This window comes from Sapajus apella, unplaced genomic scaffold (genome assembly GCF_009761245.1).
Source record: "Sapajus apella isolate SASKATOON/1434 unplaced genomic scaffold, GSC_monkey_1.0 scaffold53, whole genome shotgun sequence".
In the NCBI taxonomy this organism is placed as follows: domain Eukaryota; kingdom Metazoa; phylum Chordata; class Mammalia; order Primates; family Cebidae; genus Sapajus; species Sapajus apella.
The window spans coordinates 11,125,608-11,153,299 of record NW_022436993.1 but is presented as its reverse complement, the minus strand read 5'-3'; the positions used below and the strand labels follow the sequence as shown (position 1 = coordinate 11,153,299).

Below are 27,692 nucleotides of genomic sequence, written 5' to 3'. Positions count from 1 at the left end.
GGTTTCACCATGTTGACCAGGATGGTCTCTATCTCTTGACCTCATGATCCACCCGCCTCGGCCTCCCAAAGTGCTGGGATTATAGGCGTGAGCCACCGCGCCCGGCCTCTAAGATTTTCAATTGTGTGAAACTACTAAAAACCTCTGAAATATAAACCTTAAATGGATAAATTGTATGATATGAGAATTATATTTTGATAAAGCTTTTGTAAATAAATATATATATTTCTTATAAACATTTATATTCAATGTGGTTAAGTGGATAATTAATAAGATAACTAGTTTAAAAATCAGCTACATAGTCTTTGAAGAAAATGCTCGCATTCTAAGCATCTTGATTAGTATTATTTTCTCTTTAGAAAATCAACTGTAGTAATTTGCTAAATTGTGCCTGGGTTCTAGTTAAGAAACGGGTGTGGTTTTTGTTAACAAATCCTAATTACTCACAGGAGTCAATTCTAGAAACAATTAAAATTATTCTAGGAATAATTATAATGATGGCAGCTTTTCTGAATAAAAGATGAAGTTCCAGGGCTCACCTGCTATCTGATAGGTGAAACTCATTCTAGAATTTCTGTTTAAAACTCCAGATTTGAAAAGGACAATTGCAGTACTCATAGAAGAGTAAAACACTGGCACGGCCGAAGCATTTCTGCCACAGAACTTAATTCTCGAATTTCCATGACCCTGAAATGAAATGGAAGCCAAATCATGTTAGATATAGTTTTAGAAAAGAACAGGCCATAACAGAAATCAAACCGCATATAAAAGTACGGCTTAAATATTTAACCATGGAAACTAGCTCTGATGTTGGAAGTGCTCTGCAAGAAGACTCACATTGGCCTTGGAATTGACACAGTTGCACCTTGGCGAGGCAGTGGGAGGAGGGGAGGCAAAGTTTCTGCTGAAACCAAAGACACTTCCTGCTGAAAACAAGACCCTTCCCCCGATGCAAATTCCCAGCCGAGGCCTGTGCCATTGCTCTGAGCACAGCTGTGCTACTTGACAGTTCACTGTGTTTCTCCTCCTGGGGCTTTTGCCATCATCCTGAGCTCCACAGGACTAAACCACCATCGCCCTGATCCAGCCCTTGCTACCCCTTAGCAAATCTAATCAGAGCCTTTGGTTCCAGTGGACATCCCCCAAGCCAGCCAGGGCCTGTAATGAGGTCCCAGTTCTCCTTTGTAACACCTGGGCGGCCCTCATCGCCTCTCAAAAGCCTGGAGTAAATACAGTGGAATGCCCAGCAGTTCATGCGTAAAAACAAGTTGTACCAAAGTCAGAGTATTTGTGGCCTCCCTGTCACAGGTATGTCTCCAATATCTGCAGTCCTTAGGAACCAACTCAAAGACCCCACTTGGCTCTCCCTGCAAACTGCCGTTACTGCTCAGGGCTTCCACTCCTCCCCCCCACTGTCTGTTCCTCTTGGTTCTAGTCTAACCTTGCTGTATCCTATGAATGTTAACTGCACTGTCAATTATTCTCTGTATACATTCCCTGCCTTTCCACTTTGTGACCTTGGCAAAACCTCGTTCTCCAGCAGCATCCTGGTAGAGGCCATTCTTTTCCCATGCTCCAGAGTTCACTGAATGATAGGAAGGGTGGGGGCCGCCCTGGGGGGAAGAGAGGGATGCTTCCTCACTGCAGCTTCCATCCTCACCTCAAAGCTGGTTCTCCTTTGAGGGTCTCTACGTCCGGCCAAAGATAGTTTCACCATTCTCATCACTCTCACTTACTTTTCTCCGGGTTACTTCCCTTCATTTATGAAAGACTCAAGATGTCTCAGCTCATAGTAATCTCCTGCACCCAATTTCCTTTCTGAACCCTTAGAGGTTTAGTATCTTTACAGACAAGCCATTAAACACCCTCACTTTGTATCTCTCAACGCCAGTGACTTCCATCTCTGCATCTCTGTTCATCTCCAGTGGCAGCTAGCCACCATCCTCTGTAACAGCCCTACACATCATTCCTTCATGATCTTCCAATGAGGGCTTCTCTGTCTGCTCTTGGATCCCCCAAGAATCCCAGTTCCTCCCAGCTCATCAGTCACTGTTTGTCTTTCCTCCCTACCTGCCCAGTCTGAAACCCTGACTTTTTTCCTGTATTCATTCAGTTGAAAACATCATTCAGTCATGACAAACACTGGGTCTTACTCGAGGCTATGCCAGCTGCTGTTCTGTTCCAGCCTGTGCCTAGTGCCCTGTAAATGGCATTCTGTGCCCCGCTGAGTGGTCCACCCTGATCCGCATTGTCTTAGCTTCATGAAGCAGGGGGGAAACTGAAAGAGCTTTCACCAAAAGGGCCTTGTTCCACTTGGCCGTAAGTCCTTCCGGTAAGGGTACCTCTGGGTAACAGGGATTTTGTCCTGAAAACCATTACCAACGGAGTAACAATCATCTAGCATCTTGTCCACCTTTGGAGCTTGGGAGCTCATCTCAGCATCTATGCTTTGCACAAAACTCAGCAAGTCCAGGGCCTGTTCAGCCGCCAGCACATCTCACACCTCTCCACACTGGAGTCAGACAAACTGGACGTCTCTCTCCCCAGCAAGACCATGTGAGAAGCAGGGGACCCCAGACTTATAACGAAGAGGACCCTGAAAACTCAGAAGACAGATGAAACTCTACTAGTCCAACACATGGGACTTTGAACATGACATTCTCAGAATGAACTGGGGAGGCTTAGTTGCCCTCTGACCTGCAGAAAGACAATCGAGGTATTCTTAGATGTTCTCCTTGGTAGCCATCCTCAGTTCATGGCCGCTCCCTTTACATATGTTCCCTGGATAATCGCATTCTTCTCATTATTTCAATTACCTATCATGATCACAATGATGCACAAAAATCTTTGGGCCTTCAGTCAACATCCCACTCTCAGCTGTATCTTCAACATCTTATTCCAGGGGAAATTCCGACTTGGCATTTTTAAACTCAAAAATGGCTTTTTCCTTTTATCTCTCTGATAGTACCATGAATATAGACCTGTAAGACTGGTTCCAAACGGCCTCTTCCTGATTCTCTTGTGTCCTGTGTTGCCCCTTTCAATCCCACCTATACACAGATCCCACTATCAATACTCCTCCAAGCATTATCCATGGAGCTCTGGTATTGGCACCAAAACACCAGAGAAGTTTGTCAGAAATTCAGATAAATGGGTGTTCTATGGGGGAATCAGTTTCTGAGGGCGTGCCAAGGAGGATGCACTTTTAAGATGCATCTTAAATGCCTTCTTAGGCACATGAAGCTTTGAGAGCTCCAGACCTACAGGACAGACCAAGGTCAAGTTTCTCGACACCCCTGATTGGAGGGCTTTTGTACAGAGGAAAAACACATTAAGCTGGAAGTCACTTAGAAAATTATATAATCTTGACTTCATTACTTCAAGTGTTTTGCAGATACTGGAGAAAAGGTCACTAGATGCGGCTGATTGTTACCTGTGGCAAGTCCTGAAGCTCTAAGTAATTCTGCATGCAGTCTTGGGAGCTCAGCTGTAACACCCACACAGTGATCTTGACCTGATGATGTGGAGGGGCATCGATGACCCAAGTACAGATGGAAGGTGGGACACCTGGGTCTGATGAATTGGGTGATGAAATATTTTGTGGGGTCCAAGTTGCATTGTATGTTCCACCACAAGGCACTGGGGAGGGAAGAAAAAGCAACACAGGAGACATTTCATTCATGTCTCCTCTCAAGCCATCTTTAAAATTCCATCTTCCCTTCCTCCCACCCCAGAGGAGCTATATTTTCATCATCCTATTAAGAATTGGGGGTTTATATCCTTGACTAAAGATTATAGCAAATTTGTGTCACAGATTAAACATAGAGTAATTAACATGGGGTTTAGCAATTGACATTGAGTTTAGGTAGTAATTGACATTGAGTTTAGTAATTAACATTGAAACTTCAATATAAGAAGCAGGGCATTCTTTTCAGTGCATAAATACATGTGTATTTCATAACATACAAAATGCTTATTTACTCACTGTCCACGATGGTGTATGTAGCATTAAATCCTTCCCTTTCTAACGTTAAGTCACTGACGAATTGAACCGTAAGGAAGTTACCAGAAGAGATAAAAGGAGCAGGTATGGTGGAGCCACAAAACGTTCCAGCCAAGTTGGCATTTTCACTATCCCCATCATACAACTGAGAAGAAAAACACGTCATTACTTCTCCATTATTTACAAAATAGTTGCATATTTCACAACATTTTTACATGGATGTTCTTAAAGGCGGTCGTAATTTAGGAACAGAATTATAATTGGATTGTATATATTATGACTTTCAGTAAAACCCTGGTGTGATGCTTAACATTTTTTTCCTCTTTGGGAAAGTAATACATGATTTTAAGAAGCATGTGTCATGAGAGTCCGTTCACCCACTGCTGCCTTACCCTCTGCGCACACTAGCACTCTGGCCCCAGCTGCTCTGATCTCTTTCCTAGATGATCGCTGCAGCCTCCCATGAAGCCCCTGATTCTACTCTTGTTTCTCTTTATCCTCAGAATGTCAGCCAGAGGATACTGTTAAAGTGTAAGTCAGACGAGGTCAACACTCGGCTGAAACCCTCCTAACTGCTTCCCATCCACTCAATAGAATAGCCAAAGCCATCTCAATGGCCTTCTCTCCTCTCCTGCCCCTGACCTTTCTGATCTAATTTTGCTTTTCTTTTTTTTTTTTTTTTTTTTTTGAGACAGAGTTTCGCTCTGTGGCCCAGGCTGGAGTGCAGTGGTATGATCTCAGCTCACTGCAACCTCCACCTCCTGGGTTCAAGCAATTCTCCTGCCTCGACCTCCTGAGTAGCTGTGATTACAAGTGTGTGCCACCACACCTGGCTAATTTTTGTATTTTTAGTAGAGATTTGGTTTCACCATGTTGGTCAGGCTAGTCTCAAACTCCTGACCTCCTGATCCGCCCACCTTGGCCTCCCAAAGTGCTAGGATTACATCAGGTGCATGAGTCACTGTGCCTGGCCCCTGATCTAATTTCGTATTGTCTCCACTTTGTTCATTCCACTTCTTGCGCCAAACCAGGCATGCTCCTGCTTCTTGGGTATGGCATTTGCTGTTCCCTTTGCCTGGAATGCTCTTCCTTGTATATCCACATGGTTTGTCCTCCTATATTCCTTCAGGTTTTTACTCAGATACCACCAACTCGGCTAGGCATAGTAGTGCACCCCTGTAATCCCAGCTATTCGGGAGGCTAAGGCAGGAGAATCCCTTGAATCTAGGAGGTTGAGGTTACTACAGTGAGCTGAGATGGTGCAAATACACTCCAGCCTGGGTGACAGAGAAAGGCTGTCTCAAAAAAAAAAAAAAAAAAAAAAAAAGATATCCCCAACTCAATAACAGGTTCCTTACGTAAACTCTCCCAACATTCCCATCTCCTTTCCTGCTTGATTTTTCTCCACAGCAAGTATTACCTTCTATATACAACGTATTTAACTTTTTTTTTTTTTTGAGATAAGGTCTCTCTGTTGCCCAGGCTGGAGTGCAGTGCTGCAATCATAGCTCACTGCACTCAGTGGTCCTCCCACGTCAGCCTCCCAAGTACCTGGGACTACAGGTGCATGCCACCATGCCTAGCTAATTAAAAAATTGTTTCAGGCCGTGTGTGGTGGCTCACACCTATAACCCCAGCACTTTGGGAGACTGAGGTGAGTGGATCACAAGGTCAGGAGATCAAGACCATCCTGGCTAACACAGTGAAACCCTGTCTCTACTGAAAATAAAATATTAGCCATGCATAGTGGCACATGTCTGAAATCCCAGGTACTCGGGAGGCTGAGGCAGAAGAATTGCTTGAACCTGGGAGGCAGAGGTTGCCATGAGCCAAGATTGCACCACTGCACTCTAGCCTGGGTGACAGAGCAAGACTTCATCTCAAAAATAAAAAAATAAATAAAATAATTTTAGAGATGCAGTCTTGTTATGTTGCCCAGGCTAAACTTGTTTATTTCATTGCCTTTCCCTCAGAAGAGAATACAAGTTCTATGAATGCTCAGATTTCTGTTCTGCCCACTGCTATGTTCCCAGTTTTTAGAAAAGTGTCTGCACATAAAAGGCACTCAATAAATAGCTAAGAAATAAGTGCTTTGATTCCTCTCTCCCACTAGCCCTCCCAAAACTGATCTCCGTGAGCCTTCTTTACGTCAATGTTTCAAGCCTACAACTTCAGTCATCTCTGATTCCACATTCACTCCATTCTACCTTCAAAATATACCCCAGCCGCTCCATCTTCAGATGATCACCATCGTCCTTCACCTCTTCCCACTGAAACATCTTCTTAATAGACCTAATGCCAGAGCAGCCAGTGTTCTCCACTGAACTGCCTGCATGCCTGCAAACTCCAATCAGATGATGCTCCTGCTCTGTCTAAAATGCTCCGGCAGGCCCCCGTTGCACCTAAAGTAAAATTCCAGCTCCTTGCTATGGTCCACAAGCCCCAGATGGTCTGGCCTGCATCTCATTGCTGGCTGTACCTTTTTCATCCCAGGAGGACTCCTGCCCACGGCCCTGCTCCCACCGCTCTTCCTGCCTGGAGATGGGAGATGTCTTTCCTCAGCTGAAGCTGAACCTGCACAGCTAAGGACTTCCTGTCATGGGCCCTCAGTTCACATGTCACCTCCTCAGAGAGGCCAGTGCTATTAAATGATACCCTCCCCCCACATCACCCTGCTTTATTTTCCTATTATAATCAAAACTGATCTTATTTAGTGTTGCTTTGCTTTTTCCGGTCTCTTTCCCAACAAGGATGTAAGTCCCATGGGTGAGGACATGGACTCTGTCTGACTTCTTTACTGTGGTGTCTGTGCCAGCACCCAGAACAATTCCCAGCCACCGCAGCCTCCTATAACAGCCATCAAAGTAGGGGGTTCTTGGATTTCTCTCAAGCACGTGACTAGAAAACGTTTGTTTTCTTCTGAGTAATCTTCATTGTATTTCTAGTATCCGTGTGTATCTAACTCCAAATATTAAATTCATAAGAGAGCTATGATGTGTTCAAGGCCTCAGAACAGCCACGACCATGACCACTGACATTATTCTAAAGTGCTAGGATTATGTAAGACAGGAACGTCTAAAACCAGTCATTTCAGAAGAAAAAGAAATGGACCACTAGATGGCACTGTCTTTCCAAACTTAAACATGATTTTAGTGCGTTCAGAATCAAAAGATACTCGAGTTTTCTCATCTTCATCGACTTGTTTCACAGAAGAGCACATTTGCCAAGTTTTAGGTCGTGGACTTTTTCTGGTAAACAAGTTAAAATTTCATGATAATCATTGCTGTCTTTATAATCACATTTATATTAGTAAGCGTTTTTATTCTAGGACTTGTGTGCCAGGCCTCTGTGCTAGGTCCTGTGTCTTGAAGGTCTTCAATGGCCTTATACACCCTTTCTAGACCTTTAAGACATAGACCTCCTCATGAACAAAGGAGAGTGAAAGTCTATAAATTAAATATATATATGTTTATGTATACATGCATATATACTATATATGTATACATATAAATATGGGTCTATATAAATTATATACAAAATAGAGAAAAATAAGTGCTACAATAAAAGAATGGAAGTGTATCATGACAACACACATGATGGAGACAGACATATGGATTGGCCCTTAAATGTAAGTAGAGACCTTCCAGACCTACAAAAAACGAAGGGTACCCAGCGTGGTGGCTCACACCTGTAATCCCAGCACTTTGGGAGGCTGAAGCAGGCAGATCATGAGGTCAGGAAATCGAGACCATCCTAGCTAACAAGGTGAAATCCCGTCTCTACTAAAGAATACAAAAATCAGCCCAGTGTGGTGGCATGCACCTGTAGTCCCAGCTACTTGGGAGGCTGAGGCAGAAGAATTGCTTGAACCCGGGAGGCGGAGGTTGCAGTGAGCCAAGACCGTACCACTGCACTCCAGCATGGTGACAGAGTAAAACACCCAATTTTAAAAAAAAAAAAAAAAAAAAAGGGTATCCCAGTGGGACAGACATGAGTGCCAGACCACGGAAGTGTGAAATTCATGACATGTGTCAACAACTAATGACCCCCTTCATCTGGCCTGGGGGCTGGGATAAGAGAACAGTAAAAACAACAAACAAAGGTGTGAGGTTCCATACATTTCATGCCAAGGATCCGATCCTATGAGATGCAAGATCTGATCTGGGTTTTAAATGGGTAACTGGTCAATGTGGAGGAAGGTATGAGGCGGAGGCCAGGGCTGGATGGAAGGAAATGGCATACGTCCTGGCCCCATGCTGGTGCTGTGTTAGTTCTTTGAGTGCCACAGTAAGATTTCTCCTGAGTGAGCTGAAATAGCCTTTGGCCTCAGGATAACTGACATTGGAGGCTCTAGACTCCAGTGCGTCAAACCCAAGATCTCTATCTGCTCTCTTGTTCTCTGGTAACAATCTCCACTACAAACTTTTGCCAGGTCGCTCTACAGTGCACTGCAGGGGGTGTCCTATACAATGATGAGGAGGGGGAATCCTGTATAGACTGGGATGTGAATGGTGCCTTTAGGAGCTGCACAATCATACACAGCTTCCGGCCGCATTCTGGGAGCATACATTTCCTGGCACAACTGCGTTGGACCTGGCGCTTGAATTACGTCCTAAGTCTTGTGGATGTGGATAAGTGCTGAGAAGAATGTTATATTTTCTCCACCTTTAGAACTCTGATAGTCTTAGAATCTGCTAAAGATCCTGAAGGCACTGTACAAATAATTTAGTGACAGGCAGGCTCTGCTATAGCCATGGCAAGATCCTGCCCTTCACCCAGCCATTGACCTGAGAAAATTTTTGGATTTTAATTCCTGTGAATGTTTAATGCACAAGGGCAATAGACTTTGATATTGGACTATAATTCTTTTGAATCTAATAATTTTATAGATTAATTTCCTTAGGACTTTATCTTTTAATATTTCCCTGGGAATTTGATCACAGGAGGATTTTGATATTCTTACTTGGAGCATCTTAGAGTATCTTCAGAAATTCTTTGATCTTATTTCAGAACCTCTGACGGGGTCTGTTGGGCAACATGCCAGGGCATAATTCAGTGTGGGAAGAGTAGAGAGTGACTTTGCAGGTTTGCGGCTAAACTCTGACCCATTTCAGAATCTTCTGGGGAAAAAAAACATTATACTAGTCCCAGTTGTCTTAGAAAAAGCCACAAAGAAGCAATGACTAGAATCCGTTCTACCAGTGCAGGAGTTTCCTGGTATTGTTTTCTAGAATCTCGATGTTCTTTTCTAGTTCTTGGAGCAATGTCTACAATATAGTAGGTATGCTAATTAACATTGCTTGAATGAAAGAATCAGGCCGGGCCCAGTGCATCACGCCTGTAATCCCAGCACTTCTGGAGGCCAAGGCGGGTGGAACACGAGATCAGAAGATCGAGACCATCCTGGCCAACATGGTGAAACCCTATCTCTACTAAAAATACAAAAATCAGCTGGACATGATGGCACATGCCTGTAGTCCCAGCTACTTGGGAGGCTGAGGCAGGAGAATCGCTTTGAACCAGGGAGACGGAGACTGCAGTGAGCTGGGATCGTGCCATGGCACTCCAGCCTGGGCAACAGAGGGAGACTCAGTCTCAAAAAAAAAAAAAAAAAAAAAAAAGAATAGTAGGTACGACCTCATATGGATAGGAATGTGATGCTTCCATAGATTGCTGATCCTTTCCCCAAAGATGGACAGCCCCCACTTTGGCTCCAGTGGCTGACACAGACTGAATGGTTAAAACCCAGTGCATTAAGTCAGACCTTCTCACTGAGGTCAATACCACCCCGCAGGCAGTGTTCTGCACAAGTGTGGGGTTTGTTGGGTCATCACTATAATGTGGGGCTATAACTAGCATTTACTCATTCACAGAACAGTTTTTGCAAAGTGAAGATTTATGTCCCACATAACTTTTGAATGTCTTGTCAGACATTTGTGTAAAAAAAGAATCTGTTTATAATTATTTGATTCCAGAACCTAAATCCATTTTATATATTAACAAAAAAATCATTTTGCACAGTTTTCATATGTACCAAAAATGCAATTATTGTGTAAGCTGAGGGAAGACTGTACTTTGGTTTAGAAATGTTTATTTTGAGTTTTTCCCCTGTTTTGGAAATTCATGTTGCAGATGCTGATGCTGCTATTGACATGTGAGTTGCAAATACAACCCACCCATATTTGATTTTATACTTTTTATTCACCCCCATTCCACATATAAAAGGAACCTATTTTATTACCTGACTTTGCATATCGGTGGGGGAGTATTTACATATGTGAATATACACTATTTTATATACCTACTTTTTTATTTCTCCTTTTCATTGCCTTTAGGATATTTTTTGAAATTACATTATGGGTCGGTTATAGTATAGATGACATTCACTTCAGGTGGGAAAGGAAGCTGACAAAACATTGGCTAGGAACAGGGGCACTGACACCTATAATACAAGCACTTTGGGAGGCCGAGGTAGGTGGGTCACCTGAGGTCAGAAGTTCGAGACCAGCCTGGCCAACATGATGAAACCCTGTCTCTACTAAAAATACAAAAATTAGCCGGGCATGGTGGCATGTGCCTATAATCCCAGCTACTCAGGAAGCCAAAGCAGGAGAATTGCTTGAACTTGGGAGGCGGAGGTTGCTGTCAGCAGTGATCGTGCCATTGCACTCCAGCCTGGGTGTCAGGAATGAAACTCCATCTCAAAAAAAAAAAAAAAAAAGAAAAGAAAAGAAAAAAAGAACCACTGATGGGGTTGAGGAAAAACTGGACACTGTTAGGATGAGGACATCTCTCTGCTGGTTCCATATTTCCTGGTGGAAAAAGTCAGCTAGGCTCATACTCCTGGCCCCTCTGCTGCCCGAGTCACTGCTCACCACACGAGTGACAACCAAGAAGCTGGGCATGAGAGGGTGTAGCTCACAGCCTTTCCTGTCCTCCTCCATTTTGGTAGTCAGCCTCCCACAGGAAGCATGCTTTTGTGATGTTCCTCTTAATTTTGTAAAGGATAACAAAAGAGAATGAGTTTCTGCTCATTTTGTAAATCGCAGCTCAGCCATCCCCTCCAGGAAGCCTTTCCTGAACCCCCAGATGAAGCCAATCAGAGCCTCTTCTGCTCTGCCCTTCTACTTTGTTTTTATTTGTGATTTTTATCATGTTATACAACTTGTTATACAATGTGACAAAACTGTCCATTATTTAAAGGTATTTTATTTTTACTTTAAATGTAATTATTTAAATGAATATGATTTGTTTACATGTCAGTCTCTTACACCTTCCTGACAGCTCCTCAAGAAGCTTTAACTCCTCAAGACATGTCTTTAACTCTCTACATCTCCAGTGATGCTGGTACAGGGCCTGGCACATACCTTTGCCAACTAACTCCTTCTACAATGGATGTGATGTGGATTTCAACAGAGACCACTCAGTGAAATGCACAATTAACTAGGTGATTTGGTTACCATAATTACTCTCCAAGTCAACCCTTTCAAAAACAAACAGGACAGAATTATGAATGAATAATGGACTTGGTATGATTTTACTTGTATATCTACCACAGAGTTCAGTTAAATTAGCTTTTCTAAAAAGTGATTTGATCATAATCTCTAAAAAAAATCTAAAAGGAATCAAATGTCCTATTTATCACAGAAAAATCTCTTTAATAAAGAAACCTCCAAGCTCCACATTCCGAGGGTTGTTCTTTGATCTGCCAGTTTACTGGTAGTTGGAAACATTGCCAACTGAAGGAAATTGCTTTTCCAAAGGGGAAAACAAGAATAGTTCTGAACAGAATTTATTTGAAAAAAAAGATATTTTATTTTGAAGCAAGAAAATAACTCCTTGTTTTTGATGTTGCAGTTTCTGGCCTGAATGAATTATGGAAATTCAGACCATAACAAGCTGTTTTGATGACATTATCAAATCAGACTCCATAAAAATGGATCTTGAGAGTAAATCCAATGTCCTAGTAGAACCATGCTCAAAACATTCTATAAGAATGTAAAATTGTAATTTTATATGTAAACCCATTATTTTTAGTTTCTAGGGAAAATAAATTTCATAGTGCCCATGCCTATTTGGAATTCTCCAAGGGAAAAACAAGGGAGGTAGATTTGTTTACCATTGATGTCAGGCATGGTCTGAACACTCCAGTACACATCATTCTAACCCTCAAAACTGCCTTTCATGGGAGGTCCTATTAGGAGATTTTCAAGAAAAATTGAAGAAGTGATGAGGAATCGGGGAGACCAGGAACTTTGTCTGACAGCAAAATTGGCTTTGAGTCTCCATACTGTCTGCCTCTAAACCTGATTACCTTTCTGTAAAACCAAGGGAGCTCTTGGACAGTTTTGAATTCAGCTTTAGGACTGCTCTAGTCACTTTGGTCTCTCTCCACATTTTTTTTTTTTTCTAAAGTGTCTCACTCTGTTGCCCAGGCTGCAGTGCAGTAGCGCAATCACGGCTCACTGCAGCCTCTTCCTCCTGGGTTCAGGGGATCCTCCCACCTCAGTCTCCCGAGAAGCTGGGACCATAGGTGCATACCACCACACCCAGATACTTTTTTTTGTATTTATTGTGGAGAAGGGTTCTCACTATGTAGGATGGCTGGTCTCAAACTTCTGGGCTCAAGCAATCTGCCTACCTTTTCCTCCCAAAGTGCTGGGATTACAGGTGTGAGCCACCGTGCCCAGCCCTCAATTTACTTTTAATGGGATTTCAGAACTATTTTCATATCTAAACATAATGTAGTAAGCAAATCTACAAGCCTAAGAAATAGTCAAATTAGGAGGTGATTATCTGTCTCACTGACATTATTGTTTACTTTAGGATTTGCCAAAGTTCCTTTGAATATCTCTCTTCAGAAAACCGACCTTCCCATAGATCGTCTCTTGCAAGACATTGATGAATAGGAGGTTTTGATGCTAATATTAGAAGCCAGTCAGACAAAATATTTGAGTCACCCATGTTAAAGATTAATTTAATATGAAGATAGAGCATCTATAATATTAAATGTTGCATCATTGAAGAACAGGTCATTTTAAAAAGCAGTAGTACCTGTACTCACAATTTTTAGGACTTCCCATAATGATATAAACTGGAATACACTGTATTAGAGTCTGGGATGATTAGGCTCTGTAAAACAATGAAACAGGCTTACCTTTACATAATCATAAAGGCATCTTTGCCTCATACTTGCTGCCTCCAGAGCAAATGTATTGAAGGTGAGGTTAATTAGTTTGTTTACAGGTGCAATTATGATCCATACACAGTTTAAATTCTTGTCGTACATTCCATTCGAATCAGAATCAGGAGAGACAAAAGTATTATTCAAATCTGTCAGATAACCACCACATCCTTGCTGAGGCCCTGCATTAAAACAAAGACACGTCACTGTGCGGACCAAACAGAACAGACCTCACGTGTACATGGAGGATTTTTACAAGAACATAGTTTCCATTTTCTGTCACACTCTGAGAACATGATCAGATCATTCCCTCCTAGGCTCCCTCCCTTCCTCCTTTCCTCCTGTTCCCCTGCCCTCCCTCCCTTCCTCCTTCCCTCCCTCCCTCCCATCTTTTCTTCCTTCCTTCCCCCCCACCCCGTCCCATCCCTCCTTCCCTTCCTCCATCCCTCCCTTCCTCCTTTTTTTATTCCTTCCCCCTCACCCCACCCCACCTCTCCATCCCTCCCTTCATCGCTCCCTTCTTTTCTTCCTTCCTTCCCCTCCCTACCCCATCCTTCCCTCCCTCCCTCCCTCCCTCGCTCTTTGCTTCCATCACAGAACCTTCAGGTGTCTCCTCCTTACTCATAGAGCTGCTGAGAGATGTGGGAAAACACATGGGGTTCTATATGCATTTTTGGAACTGCTGATGTGATTTACTGAACATTTTCCTAACCTTGAAAAATCCAATTTTATATAAAATCAAGCATTTTGCATAATGAAACTGGTGGAAAATGTGCATGTTTTACTTTTATGTTTCACTTTTATGAACACTGTCAGACTGAAAACTGAATTTATGAAGAATTTACCCAACACACCAAGAACATTGCTGCCAACAAATCTTTTATTTACATAGTGTGATAGAAAGAGGCTGAGTGGCATTTAACACCCCAGTCCAGTTTATATTCAGCCACACTCTTTAACTTTTTCTTTTCCAGAACATGAGAAGCTAAAGAAAAAAATCTTTATAGAAGAAAAAGGCCTTCTTTGAGATAAAAATTTTGTAATTCAGAATAAAAATACAGAGGAGAGATAAAGAATAATCTCAAGATGATTAAATGGTCTACCATAAAGGAATACAAAAAACAATCCTCAGAGCACAGGATTTAGTTTTTTCTACTCCACGGCCTCAGCAGATAGCTCAGAAATGACTGAAGAAGAGCATAAAGGGACGAACAATTTATTGACAATTTTGAAAGAAATGGTGAGGATGAAATAACCTCAAAGCAGGGCTACTTGTTCCTACTGGGAACGAGGATTAAACGGTGCTGAAAGTAATGTCCGTAAAGCCTGCATTCTACACAAATATAGGTCATTGCTAGTTCCAAAGTTAAAGTTCACTGGGATTAGCCTTCAATCTGCTTTTCTCATTCCATTGTCCTCTCAGAGTAAAAGGACCGCTTTCAACATTAGGGCATGCTAGGATTTTGTACTTGGACCTTGGCAGGAAACATGAACAATGGTGGCTGTCCTCAACTCTGACTGGAGATCCCATGGATAGCAAACGTGCGGGTGATTTTTGTTACAGGTCCATTACTTAGTAGGTCAGGCTTGGCCCGTCCATAGCTTCTAAGTCAGGCGAAACTATAGGGTATTTGCACAACCGGACATTTCCCGAAGTTGAAATGCTTCCAAAGGCCCAGTCCCTGATATTCACAGATGGCATCTAGGACAAAATTATTCTGAAATGTCAGCAGTACGCAGTGCAGAACCACATGTTGCTAATGATTCTGCTCATCTGAAATGGGCCCGCAAACTAAAGAGAGAGTTGGAGTTTGGATTCTGGTGTGAACTTACTGTTACTTAAAGAAACCACTTAAGCTTATTGGCATGCATAGTACAGAAGAAGAATGACTGAAGGTATGGATTATTTATTACATATGGCTTTAATATTCGAGGAAGTATATTTAGTATTTAAGTAGAAAAAGAAAAATGATAGTTCATTAAGAGTTATAAGACATAAATAATGATGACACAATTTAGAAAATGATGCCTGTCAGTCACTCTCTGATGACACACCCTGTGTCCAAGAACAAATGTCACTCGAACTATCTTCCCTAAATTGGAAATATCTCTCTCATAAAAAAAAAAAAAAGCCATTTCTTCAGAGAAAATAAACGTTTTGGCTAAAGAAATATTGGAAATCTAACCCCATAATAAGCAGCAAGATCCAGGTCTAAATCTGCTTAATTAAAAGTCAGTTACCGGATCCTAAATGATTACCCTCCAATGACTAAACCTCAGAGTGCTCAAGCCAGGATCAATCTGGTAAGGGAAAAATAGCCACATTCTCTCGGATAAAACATCTTGAAGACTTCAGTGGAGTTAGATACATTTTAAAGTCATTATTTGGAGAACTGACATTTTTGTGGCTTACATTCTATGTGGTTGACATTTTATTGAGGTTGTCTGGATAGTATCTCTGCCTGTCTCTGGAGACCACTACCGAGAAGGTGCACAGCGAGCTGGAAGAGCAGATACAGACTGGCTTGACTTCAGGCGCTTTCCTGTTTCCAGCAAGCCATCTGTGGCTTTAGGCTGCAGCTGGAGGAAGCTTTAATGGAAACTACAGGAAGCAGAATACAAAGGCATTTAAAATTAATGCCTTAGGGAACTGCGGGCACACCTAGACAGCTTCTTTTCTACCTCACAGGGATGCAGGGCTAGAACTGCATTATCCTTTTTTGGAATCAACCTTACTGTGATTTTCAAAGCTGCAGATATAAAATTGCCCCAAAGCAGTGTATTCATGCAAAAACATTCAACTAGGTTTCAAATGGACCTGTTTTGTCTTTTTCTTTTAAAGTAAACAGTGTTTATTACTATACTCCCTAATCTCCAATGTGTACAATACTTTAGGTATAGTACTTAAGTTATACAGGAAAAAAATTAGTAGTTTTTTAATGAGCTTTTTCATTGTTTTGTTTTTAGTAGCATCACTCAATTTGACTCACTTTAGTTATCCTAATTTCAAACCCAGCTTAATCTAAATTAAAATGTGTATTTAGTGTGGTAATATTTAGGAATCATAAAACTAAAAGACTGGTAATTTACTGAAAGAAAGGTAATTTCAGCAAGCTAATCAGTAGCTATAGTTAATAGAAAAAGAGGAATACGTGTATAAAGAACTTAGGAGAAGGAAAATTTTATCATTATCTTTTAATTTATCTTGCATTATTTAGATATCACTGAAAATGCTCTATGTATACATCATTAGTCCCAGGGCACTTCATGAGAATCATTCTTTCCAACTTGGAAATTTAAAAAATAATTTACTTAGCAAAATGACATGACCATGTCAGTTATATTGAAAAAGGATCTGACAAAATCCAACACACATTTATGATAAAAACTCTTGGCAAACTACGAGTAGAAGAGAAATTTCTGGATTTGATAAAAAGCATCTGCAAAAACCTACAGCTAACAGCATACTTAATGGTGAAATACTAAATGCTTTCTTCCTAAGATCAGAAACAAGGCAATGAAATTTATTTCACAACCCTCTAACTCAGCATAGTATTAGCATTCTTGCCAGAGTAAAGTAAGAAAAAATATGTACTGTTGAAAACAGTCAGTTCCAAATTTCTCTTCAGAGAATCAGTATGCCAGTATGTTCAGTTTCTGTGTTCTTTATTTTCCATTTTAATGTTTAACTTCCTCATTCTCTTCCTCTCCTTGCCTCTAGTTTCAGTAAACAACCTTCCCACCAGCTCTAATCAGTAGTTCATATCTGTACCCCTGGTCACCTGTTCTGTCCTGAGTCACCCTGGTCACTGGCTCTGACCTAAGTCACCTTTAGTCACCTGTTCAGTAACCGTCTTTCCTGCCGAAACTGCTCACCCTGCTACTCTGGCTCATATCCCTGCTCTCTTTAAAATAGCCAATCAGAATTAGCTTAGACTGTGCAGTCCAACCCTAGCCAAAAGGGGAATGATACAGCAGTAAGGGTGACCTGCGTCAGGGATAAGATCTCCTTCCATTCCCTGTTCAGGTGTGCTCTTGCCATTGCTCCATCTGCAAGATGCACCCTTCTATATAAATAAGAAGGGTGCCTTGCTGAGAAAGTTTATGTTCAAGTGCTATTTCTTTTGCAGCACCAAAAATTTGCTTCTAATATATATATAGACTGAAAAGGAAGAAATAAAATTGCCACTTTTGCAAGTAACTATTATCTGTAGAAAATCTCAAGGAATATAGAAAAATATTCTTAGAACTAATATGTGAGTTCAGCAAGAACTCAGGATAAAGGAACAATACACGCAATAAATCAAATTTTAATATACTAATATACTAACCATTAACATGTGGAGACCAAAAAATAATACCATTTATAATCATTCCAAAGAAAATGAAACATTTTATATACTTAATGAAGCATATACAGGCTTATGTGATGAAAATTATAAAATAATGAAATAAATAAAAGAAGGCCTCAATAAATCTAGAAACATACATGTTCATGGATTAGAAAACTCAACACAGTCAAGACATCAATTTTCTCCAAATTGATGTACAGATTTAATGCAATTCCTACAAAAATCTCAGCAAGGTTTTTCTGTAAACATAAAAAAAGTTTAATTTATTTTTATTTTTATTTTTATTTTAGGATAGGGTCAGGCTGGAGTGCAGTGGTGTGATCACAGCTCACTGCAACTTTGAACCCCTGGGCTCAAGGGATCCCCCTGCCTCAGCCTCCCAGTTAGCTAGGACTATAGGCAAGCATCACCATGCCCAGCTAATTTCATTATTTTTGGTAAAGACCAGTTCTTGCTATATTGCCCAGGCTGGTCTTGAACACCTGGCCTCAAGCGATCTGCCCACCTTGGCCTCTCAAAGCTCTGGGATTACAGGCATGAGACACCGCACCCAGCCTTTATTTTAAAATTCATATTGAAAGGCACAGGCCTTCAAATAGCTAAAACAATCTTCACAAAGAAAAACGAAGGGGGAGGAATCACACCACCTGACATTAAGGCTTACCAGGCAGCTACAGTAATCAAGACAGTGTGATATTGGTGAGGAGTTAGACACATAATCAATGGAATTGAATAGGAAACCCAGAAACTGCCCCACACAAATATGTCCAACTAATTTTTTTCAAAGGTGACAAAGCAATTAAATGAAGGAAGGACAGCATTTTCAACAAACGGTGCTAAAGGAATTGGACATCCAGAAGCAAAAAACTGACTTCCGCCTAAATCTCATATCTAAACCCAAATGAACTCTCAAAATGGATCAGGGACATCAATGAAAAATGTAAAATCATAAAACTTTTAGAAGAAAACAGCTGAAAAACACCTAAGACCTTGAGGTAGACAAATAATTCTTAGATTTGGTAACAAAAACATGATCTATAAAAGAAAAAGTCGATAAACTGAACTTCAACATTAAAAACTTTTGCTCAGTGAAAGGCTAATGTAAGGCAAGGAAATGAAAAGGCAAGATACAGACGCGAAAACAACATTTGCAAACCACATACTGACAAAGAATGATTATTGATAGTAGATAAAAAGCTTTCAAAACCCAACAGTAGAAAAATAAACAATTCAATTAGAAAATGGGCAAAAGATATAAATAGGTATTTCACCAGAGAATAGATATAAGAATGACAAAAAAAGCACATGAAAATTGTTCACCATTAGGGAAATGCAAATTAAAACCACATGAGATGTTAATACACACCTACCAAAATGGCTAAAATAAAATTAAATAACAACAGCAACAATAACAGTACTCTACAATGAGATGACCAAGGCAGGAATGGAGATCCCCAGTTATAGAAGGCAATGACTTCCTAACCAAAATAATACACACCAGAGCATAATGGAATAGCATCGTAAAATCCTGAATACAAAGAAATGCCAAACTAGAACTCTATGTTCAGAGAAATAATCCCACAAAATTTAAGAAAATTAAGTCATTTCTGAAAAAAAAAAAAAAAAAAACTTTAACCAAAGGATCTCCAATAAAAAAGACACAAAAGAGCGGTCTTCCAAAAGAAATAAATTGGTCCCATATCGAAGCATAGAATTTCAGAAAGAAAAGAAAAATAAGAGCAACTGTAATTCTACATTATTAATAATTGTATAAAACAATAAAAATGTTTTGTGTACCTAATATGTATGTGGAAATAAAATACTTGGCATACATAGCACAAAAGACAGGAAGTGGGTAAATGGATATAAAATGTCCCGAAGTCCTTGCATTGATTATAACACGATAAAAGTATTAATTTTAAATTAGATTTTAAAGTATCAAGGTTGAATATTGTAATCTCTAAGGTAACTACTGAAACAAGAGTAACAAGATGTGTAAACAACAATTTTAAAAGGGGAGTAATAAAAACGTGATTAATTTTAAAAAGAAAGGGTAAAGGAGCATAAAAAAAGAGGTGGGATAAATGAAACAAATAGCATAAAGGTCTATTTAAAACTAATAATGTTAGTAATTTTATCAGACATAAACATATTAAATTCTCCAGTTGAAAGACATAGCCAAACAAAAACCAAATATATTCTTCAAGTTAGAGAAAAGTTGAAAATAAAGGGGTTTAAAAATACATAATGCAAATATGAACCTAAAGAAAGCTATGGAAGTTATACTAAATCAGAACAAGAAGAAATTAAGGCAAGAAGCATTTAAAAACATTGTTACATAATGGTACGAGTCAATCCACCAGAAAGATACAATAATTATACATGTATATGTGCCACATTACATGGCTTCAAAATAAAAAAGAGCAAAACTCTAGCCAAGATGTTTCTACTGAACTTCCAACGCTCTTATCTGACTACCTACTGAACACTAGCTGGATATCCTAAAGGTACCAAATTCTCCAGACAAAGCCCAACATTTTTATTATTTCATTCTTCAATGCACTGTCCTCTCCTAGTGATTTTCTATCTGAATAGTGGTGTCACAAGATATTGTCCAGAAACCTTAGAAGCAGTATTATTTCTTCATCCCAAGCCACCTCTTTCAAATGGAACACTGTGTTATTGATTTAATATCTTGAGGACTACTTCTTTCAATCCCTTTATTTATTTTCACGGTATCATTGCTCTTGCCATCCCATGCCTAAACTACTGCAATACTTTTCTAATTTTTCCCTGGAATGCTGCTTCAAAACAGCATCCCCACAGGTGCTGGAATGTGCTTTCTAAAATAAATCTGACTAGATCATAGCATTCTCCAGCTCAAAACAATTATTGGCTCCCCTTCGCTCATGATATAGAGCCCTCCATGTCCGGCCTTTGCCTGTCTCTCCTGTCTCAGCACCTATTGTTCTCCACCTTATGCTCCAAGCCATTACCAATGTGCAGCTTAGTAGGCATCCCTTGAAATGGGATGCACCTGTTGCTTTGTACATGTGTTTTTCTTCTCCATAGATTATCCATTTTCCCAATGAATGCATTTTTTTTTTTGCGAGGCAGAGTTTCACTCTGTCACCCAGACTAGAGTGCGGTGGTGTGATATTGGCTCACTGAAACCTCCGCCTCCCAGGTTCAAGTGATTCCCCTGCTTCAGCTGCCCAAGCAGGTGGGACTACAGGTGTGTGCGACCATGTGCAGCTCATTTTTGTGTTTTTTGGTAGAGATGTGGTTTTACCATGTTGGCCAGGCTAGCCTCAAACTCCTGACCTCAGGCGATCTGCCTGCCTCAGCCTCCCAAAATGCTGGGGTTACAGGCGTGGGCCACCACGCCTGGCCAATGAATGCCTTCTTATCCTTCCAAAATAATACTATTTATAGCTAAAATTTCTTGCATGCTAAATGAGTGACAAGTATTTTCTAATTTAATCATCACCGAACATTATAAGGCATTACAATTAGTGTTCCCTTTTTACAGATAAAAAAAATCAAGCCACAGAGTGATAAGTAAATTGTTCAAGGTCAACCTCATTAAGATTTACAATCTGAGTTTGATTCTGGGATGTGATGCTCCAAGTTTACCCCCTTACCCATTGCACCATAATTCAGGACTCACATTCTCTGAGGTGCACCCTCTAACAATCCTGTGTCCTTTCCTCCACTGAACATCCAAGTACCAAAGATTTATTCTTCTGTGCTTCCAATGCCCTTTGCATACACTTCTGTTAAAAGCCATCCCTGCGTATTTTTATTAATTGCCACAGAGGCAATGAAGGCTTATTTAAAAAATCATGACTTTGGGGGACAGTCAAACCTAGTTCAAAGCTTAGCTTTACGTCATACAAACTCTTGACCAAAGACAAATTACTTAATCCCTTAAATTATTCTTTTTTCCTTTGTAAAATGGTGCAATTCCTGTCTCATGGGGTAGTTCTGAGGATTAGATGAAGTAATATATGTCAAACAGCTCATGCTACATCTGGCAGGGGACAGACTCAGGGACAGGCAGTCATTTTCACAATGCCCTGGGATTTCCTGACAAGTCTCTACTTGCAAGCAAGCAAAATGTACAGCTACCACATAAAGTTAACAGACTTTTCATATATTAGGATGAAGAAAAGAACACAGTCCCACTATTTTATTTCTTAACAAATCATTTATAACAAAAGAATGTTTCACAATTTTTATTGCTGACTGCGTATATTTTGTTTTTATGTTTCTGGGAATACTATATCAGAGCCAGGCTGATCTGAGTAAGGATGATGATGATTATAGGGAATTTATGGGTACAAATAATTTAACCCCCAATAACTCGTTACCTGTGACAAAACTAGGTTGCGTCTTGTGTTTTAGATCACACAAAATAAGTACTTCTTCTCAGCACTTGTTCTCTTCAATATTTTTCAAAATGCTATCTTATAATGTATCATTAACTCAGTTGTATCACTTAGTTTTGTCTCCACAATATCATCTGGTTTTATTTTAACAAGGACAGCCCTACCTTTCAAGACCAGAAGTGGCAATCTAGTCATGGGGGGGCGGGGCACAGACACCAGTGTTGAAATATATTTATTAAGAACCTTTCCTTTCTTCTTGCTGATTTGGTATTTAACTCCTGTCTACTGGCTTTTGTATTGTTTTGGTGAGCTTAGAATTTGTTGGTTTCCTTATCCCATTCCCACATTCTCAGCTCTGCAAAAAAACCTGTCCGCATAAAACCCACAAAGAATAACCTGAAGATAACCTTGTCTTTGGCATCATCCCCCAAGGGAAGTCTAATCACCAGTAAAAGTGACAGGGCTTAAAAAGGGCGGAAATAAGCTTAGTTGGTTTTTTTCTTTAAATGGGTTTACAGTTTCAGCTCATCTCATTCTCAGACTTCATCACAGGGAGCAAATGACATTAGAAAACCAGAAAAATAACATTCCTGGGTTGCTTTCAAGTAATACCCTCATTATTGCTAAACTAAGAGTTATTTGATCAGTGATTTATTGAATTATTCAAGTTATTATTCAACTTCCTGATTGCATTTGTACTTCTAACAGTAACGTGAGCTGACAGCTTCAATCAGGCTGCTAAGAGGTACCTAGAGACACATACACATATATTTTTAATGCCATTGATGTTTTAAAAGTTTATTCTTGCATTGTTTAGCTATTTTAGAATGCCTCACAAAGTTTAAATTTAACACCAAAACCGGGAATCTTAAAAATAACTAGAGGCAGAAGTCTGAATCGGACATGTTAGATTTTTTTCCATTTGTTGTGACCATATTTTCTGTCTTTGTGGCCATGGACTCTTTTTAGCTTTCTGTCTCCTTCTTTCTTTCTTCTCTGTTTCCTTCTTTTTAAAATCCCCCTCAGTTTCCTCCTGCCACTCCCAACTATCTTCCTTAAGCATGTTTGAGAGACATTTTCCAGATGTTGAGGTAACAGGCGAAAATCCACAGGCGACAAACACAGATGACCTATACGTTGAGTGTAATCCGGTATTCCTCATTCTCTGAGGAAGAAAGTGATTCAATTTACCTCCCTGTGTAGAGCTTAATCAACAGTCATATAAACCAGGATTGACTTTTGAGAATGAGCTGAATCTAGATAAAACTTAATGTCTACTATATGGTATATTATTGTATCTCCCTATAAAATATGGTTTTGAAATAGGCACAGTTTATCCATTTATTCTGTAAATCACTCATGGACAATATTGATGGAGCAACAATTGTGCACCAGGCCTCCACAAGGCCTGAGGATTGAATCAGAATGTAGCTTTTTATTTCAGATTTAAGTTACAAAATATACTGTAGGATTTGACGGTTAGGTGTCAGTGCAAAGTGGGTAGGAAAGAACAAGAAATCACTGTAGCATGATGTGGCCCTGTTAAGAATGTTAAGCCCTGCCAACCCCACCCTTGGCCACTCCCCAACCTTGGAAATAGGGTGGGGGGATTGAAAATTTGGAACTTCTGTATTACCTTCTAATACATAGAGTCTTTCACTCTGACAGCTAAGGTACTTTCTAGAAATAAGCTGCTTCATCCCGATCACATTCTTAAAAGACAAACAGTTGTAATATTTCAAATTGATCAGTTTTTTAGTAGATAAAAATTGAGTACCCAAATGTTATCGGACTTTTCTAAAGCCATATCGCCAGGCAATGACATCAAGCATAAATCAGCTCTTTCCATCTAGCCATATTTTGTTTCTCTTTTCTTTTCTTCTCTTTTATATTTTTTGAGACGAAGTTTCGCTCTTGTTCCCCAGGCTAGACTGCAATGGTGTGATCTCAGGTCACTGCAACCTCTGCCTCCCAGGTTCAAGCGAGTCTCCTGCCTCAGCCTCCTGAGTGGCTGGGTTTACAAGCCGTTGCCACCATGCCTGACTAATTTTTTGTATTTTTAGTAGAGACATGGTTTCACCATGTTGGCCAGACTGGTCTCGAACTCCTGACCTTAAGTGATCTGCTTGCCTTGGCGTCCCAAAGTGCTGGCATTATAGGCGTGAGCCATTGTGCCCAACTTATCTGGCCATATTTCTACATTTGTTGGACTGTAATTCATTCTGTCCTTGTCATATATGTGCTTGGGTATTTTTGCCTTGGTCTCTTAACAAAGGTCTCTAAGTCTGACCTTAATGCAACTTGACTCATTCTCCACGTGACCAATATCCCAGGTGGAGGAAGATAGACAGTGGCCCTCGTTGTTGGCATGTGTCCTCAGGGCAACAGGGGCTGGCTGGGAGCTTTGATTCCAGCCACTGCCACCACTTGTCCCGAGTGTGTGTCTTCCCCACCTGTCCTCCTGTGCTGTCCTGCAGGGGGGCACTCCTCACTTTCTCCTTGGCAACTAATTGAAATGCCTGCAGACCTCACATCTAGTAGGGCCAAGTTCCATTTGTTACACTGCAGTTTTGCCAAAGTGTTATAGAATACATCATTTTAGAAAAAAATGAAACCACAATAGTACTGCACAGTGAATAAACAGGTTTACTGAAAGCCCCTGATCCAACCGTATGTGGAGAAGTTTGCTGTGTAGTGTGGTGAGCATATCGTGAATAGACTGAGCAACTTTCTGGTAGGAGACCTATTAAGGAAGACGAACTGGACGCTCTGAAGGTTAAAAACATGTTTGCAAGTGTGAAGTGCTTTGTGTAGAACACATATAAGCAGACTGGTAAAGGAAGGTGCAGCAACTAACAGACATTAACAGAACAGAAGGCACTTAAATTAACTCAACCATTGGGGAAGACAGTGTGGCAATTCCTCAAGGATCTAGAACTAGAAATACCATTTAACCCAGCAATCCCATTACTCAGTATATACCCAAAGGATTACAAATCATTCTATTATAATGACACATGACTCCTATGTTTATTGAGGCACTGTTCGCAATAGCAAAGACTTGGAACCAATCCAAATGCCCATCAGTGATAGACTGGACAAGGAAAATGTGGCACATATACAGCATGGAATACTACACAGCCACAAAAAAGGATAAGCTTATGTCCTTTGCAGGGACATGGATGAAGGTGAAAACCGTCTTTCTCAGCAAGCTAACACAAGAACAGAAAACCAAACACAGCATGTTCTCACTCCTAAGTGGGAGCTGAACAATGAGAACACATGGACACAGAGACGGGAACATCACACACTGGGGCCTATTGGGAAGAGAGGGGCAAGGGGAGGAAGAGCATTAGGAGAAATACCTAATGTAGATGACGGGCTGATATGTGCAGCAAACCGCTGAGGCACGTGTATGCCTATGTAACAAACCTGCATATTCTGCACATGTATCCCAGAACTTAAAGCATATGAAAAAAAGCATCAGTTCTGCCTACAGGGCATGCCCACTTAGCCAAATCCACAGAACCAACAGCTTTTTAAACTTCCTAGGAGCACAGAAGCCTGACGCAAACTATGAACTCGGTTAAGAAAAATGCTCAGATTTGCAGATTATTTCAGAGTTCCACAGACTGCTGCAGCCCAGTGTGATCATTTTGCTGGTTGTCAGCCATTCAGGATCAATTATTCATATAGCGTTGGAGCATGTGGGGGTAACAGGCAGGCACACTGACATTGCGGTTAGAGAGTCAATGTGGTTGCTTGCCAAACGTGCTTTCTCCTTACCTTATATCCCATGCACACGGGCCTCCAGCAGCAGAAGTTCCATGGAAAAAAGAGACCCAATTTCACTACACAGTTAGTAATTAGCAACTAGGGGATAGCTCCCTCAAATTTGCTGTGACTCACTAGCAATACAAATATAACAAATGCCCAAGGCAAAATTAACCTAATAGTCACATAATTATATAAGCCAGGCTCTTCACTGACTTCTGAAAAATTGAAGCAGATGTACATAAAGCATTGCCAAGTGTGTAATCTAAATAGCAAATCTGTAAAACCCTACTTAGTGTTTTAGTGAAGATTGAAACAGAAATGTCATAGACTAAAACGGTCTCCTCATCACATTAACTATTTACTAAGTGAAGATACTGTTCTCCAGGCTGAACCAACAGCCTTGGAAATGAAAATTCACTATCCGGACAACAAAGTTACCTTCCCTCTCTTCAGGGGAAGGACAGGGTGGTTTTATGTAAATGAGCTGGGGGTGAAAAGCCAAGTTTAAGTGTTTTCATCCAGATCTATAACTAAAAACTTCTACAAACCCTACAATCCAACTATTCTTATTGCTCCTTCCCCTTTCCTCGCCAAAAGCAACAAAAACCTAAATGAAACAAAATTTAAAAGTTAGGCAGAATGATCAATAAACTTGTCAGTGTGATCTTGAAAGCTTTGTAAGACCACTGCAACACAAAACTGTAATACTTAGGTTTTCACTTCAAATTACCATCAAAGAGTAGTTACGATGACTTCTAAAGTACTTCTAAGTGGCTGATGGCATTTATACAGGTGAAAAATAGGCAAAAATCACCTTCATGAAATACAGGAGTAACAACATGCTGGCCAGGAATTCCATTTCTGCATTCTCCACTTAAACCTCTTCCCTAACTCTGGCCAGAGGAAAACAGTAAGTGACTGATAACTGTTCAGTGACTCATGCATAGACAATGCTTCTGACAGTGTAAGATTTTTCCTTCCGTTAAATCACAATAAGTCTAAAACTGTCTTCTTTGTGGCTTGGAAAGACACAGGAATTTAATGAGGCTAGGGAACCCTGGCTCACTTGAGAAGCTTCATGCCGATGACAGCAGTGAGGAGACTTAACCCGATAATTACCATTTTCTTGTGAGAATATATTAGGAAAAAGAAAACTTGAAAGGTAGCAAAGCAAATGTAGACGTATGCCATTTGGTCTAAAGTCTGTGCTAAAGGCAAGAATATATCCCTTTTTTGTGCAAAAAAAAAATAGTCTCCAAAGGAAAATTAATTTTTCTTTTAAAATAGCCTTCTGCTATTGTATGTTACTTTGCTTACACAATTCTATTAAGGCAACACTCTCTGACTGCCTGTGAGACTTGCTTTCAAGTTACTGTTGAGATAGCTAAGCAGGGGAGATGGCAAAGGGATTTTCTGATACAATTTCTCATGACGTGTGGTTTACCGGGAAGTCTTCAAAACACAATATCTAACTGTTTTCCTCAAGAAATGCCTGAAAAAATTCACAAGCCCAGTATCAAGAAGTTGAAGTAAACTCTGTTTTGCATCAGAGAAATGAAGTTTATCCACACTATGGGAGAAGAGAGAGAGTTTGAAAAGTGAATCAGGATTATTATCACAGAAAACTGCGTGGACTTTGCTGAGTCTTTACAGAGTATGAGATTTGTTTGGGGAGCTGTGCATTTTTAGAACATTAATCACATCTATATTCAAATGGAAAAGGATCAAAACACTTGCCAGAGCTGAATACTAATGATCTTAGACTCTGCCACTGATGCTGTTAGAATAGCCAAACAGGTAATTGATGAACTACCTTTTATTTTAAATTATTCAAAGTTGTGAGTTAATTTCATCTGGGTGATTATTTCTCACAGGCAGTGTTTGATGTTGATAATTTATTTCTCACATGCAGTGGGAGTAATCTGGAGCATATCTTCAGTTTATCCTCACATCTAACTTTACCTGCCTCCCCTACATCACCCTCC

General features: G+C 40.3%; 1 protein-coding gene across 1 annotated transcript in view; it reads right to left on the bottom strand.

The window, feature by feature from the left end:
* Positions 1 to 27,692, bottom strand: part of CUBN (cubilin) — a 287,868-nt gene that overhangs the window by 11,509 nt on the left and 248,667 nt on the right. The window contains exons 60-63 of the mRNA XM_032244141.1: positions 13,161 to 13,369; positions 3,986 to 4,148; positions 3,434 to 3,639; positions 540 to 687 (exon numbers count right to left, since the gene is read on the bottom strand). Coding sequence (XP_032100032.1) covers positions 540 to 687; positions 3,434 to 3,639; positions 3,986 to 4,148; positions 13,161 to 13,369 — 726 coding nt within the window. The remainder of the gene's footprint in view (positions 1 to 539; positions 688 to 3,433; positions 3,640 to 3,985; positions 4,149 to 13,160; positions 13,370 to 27,692) is intronic.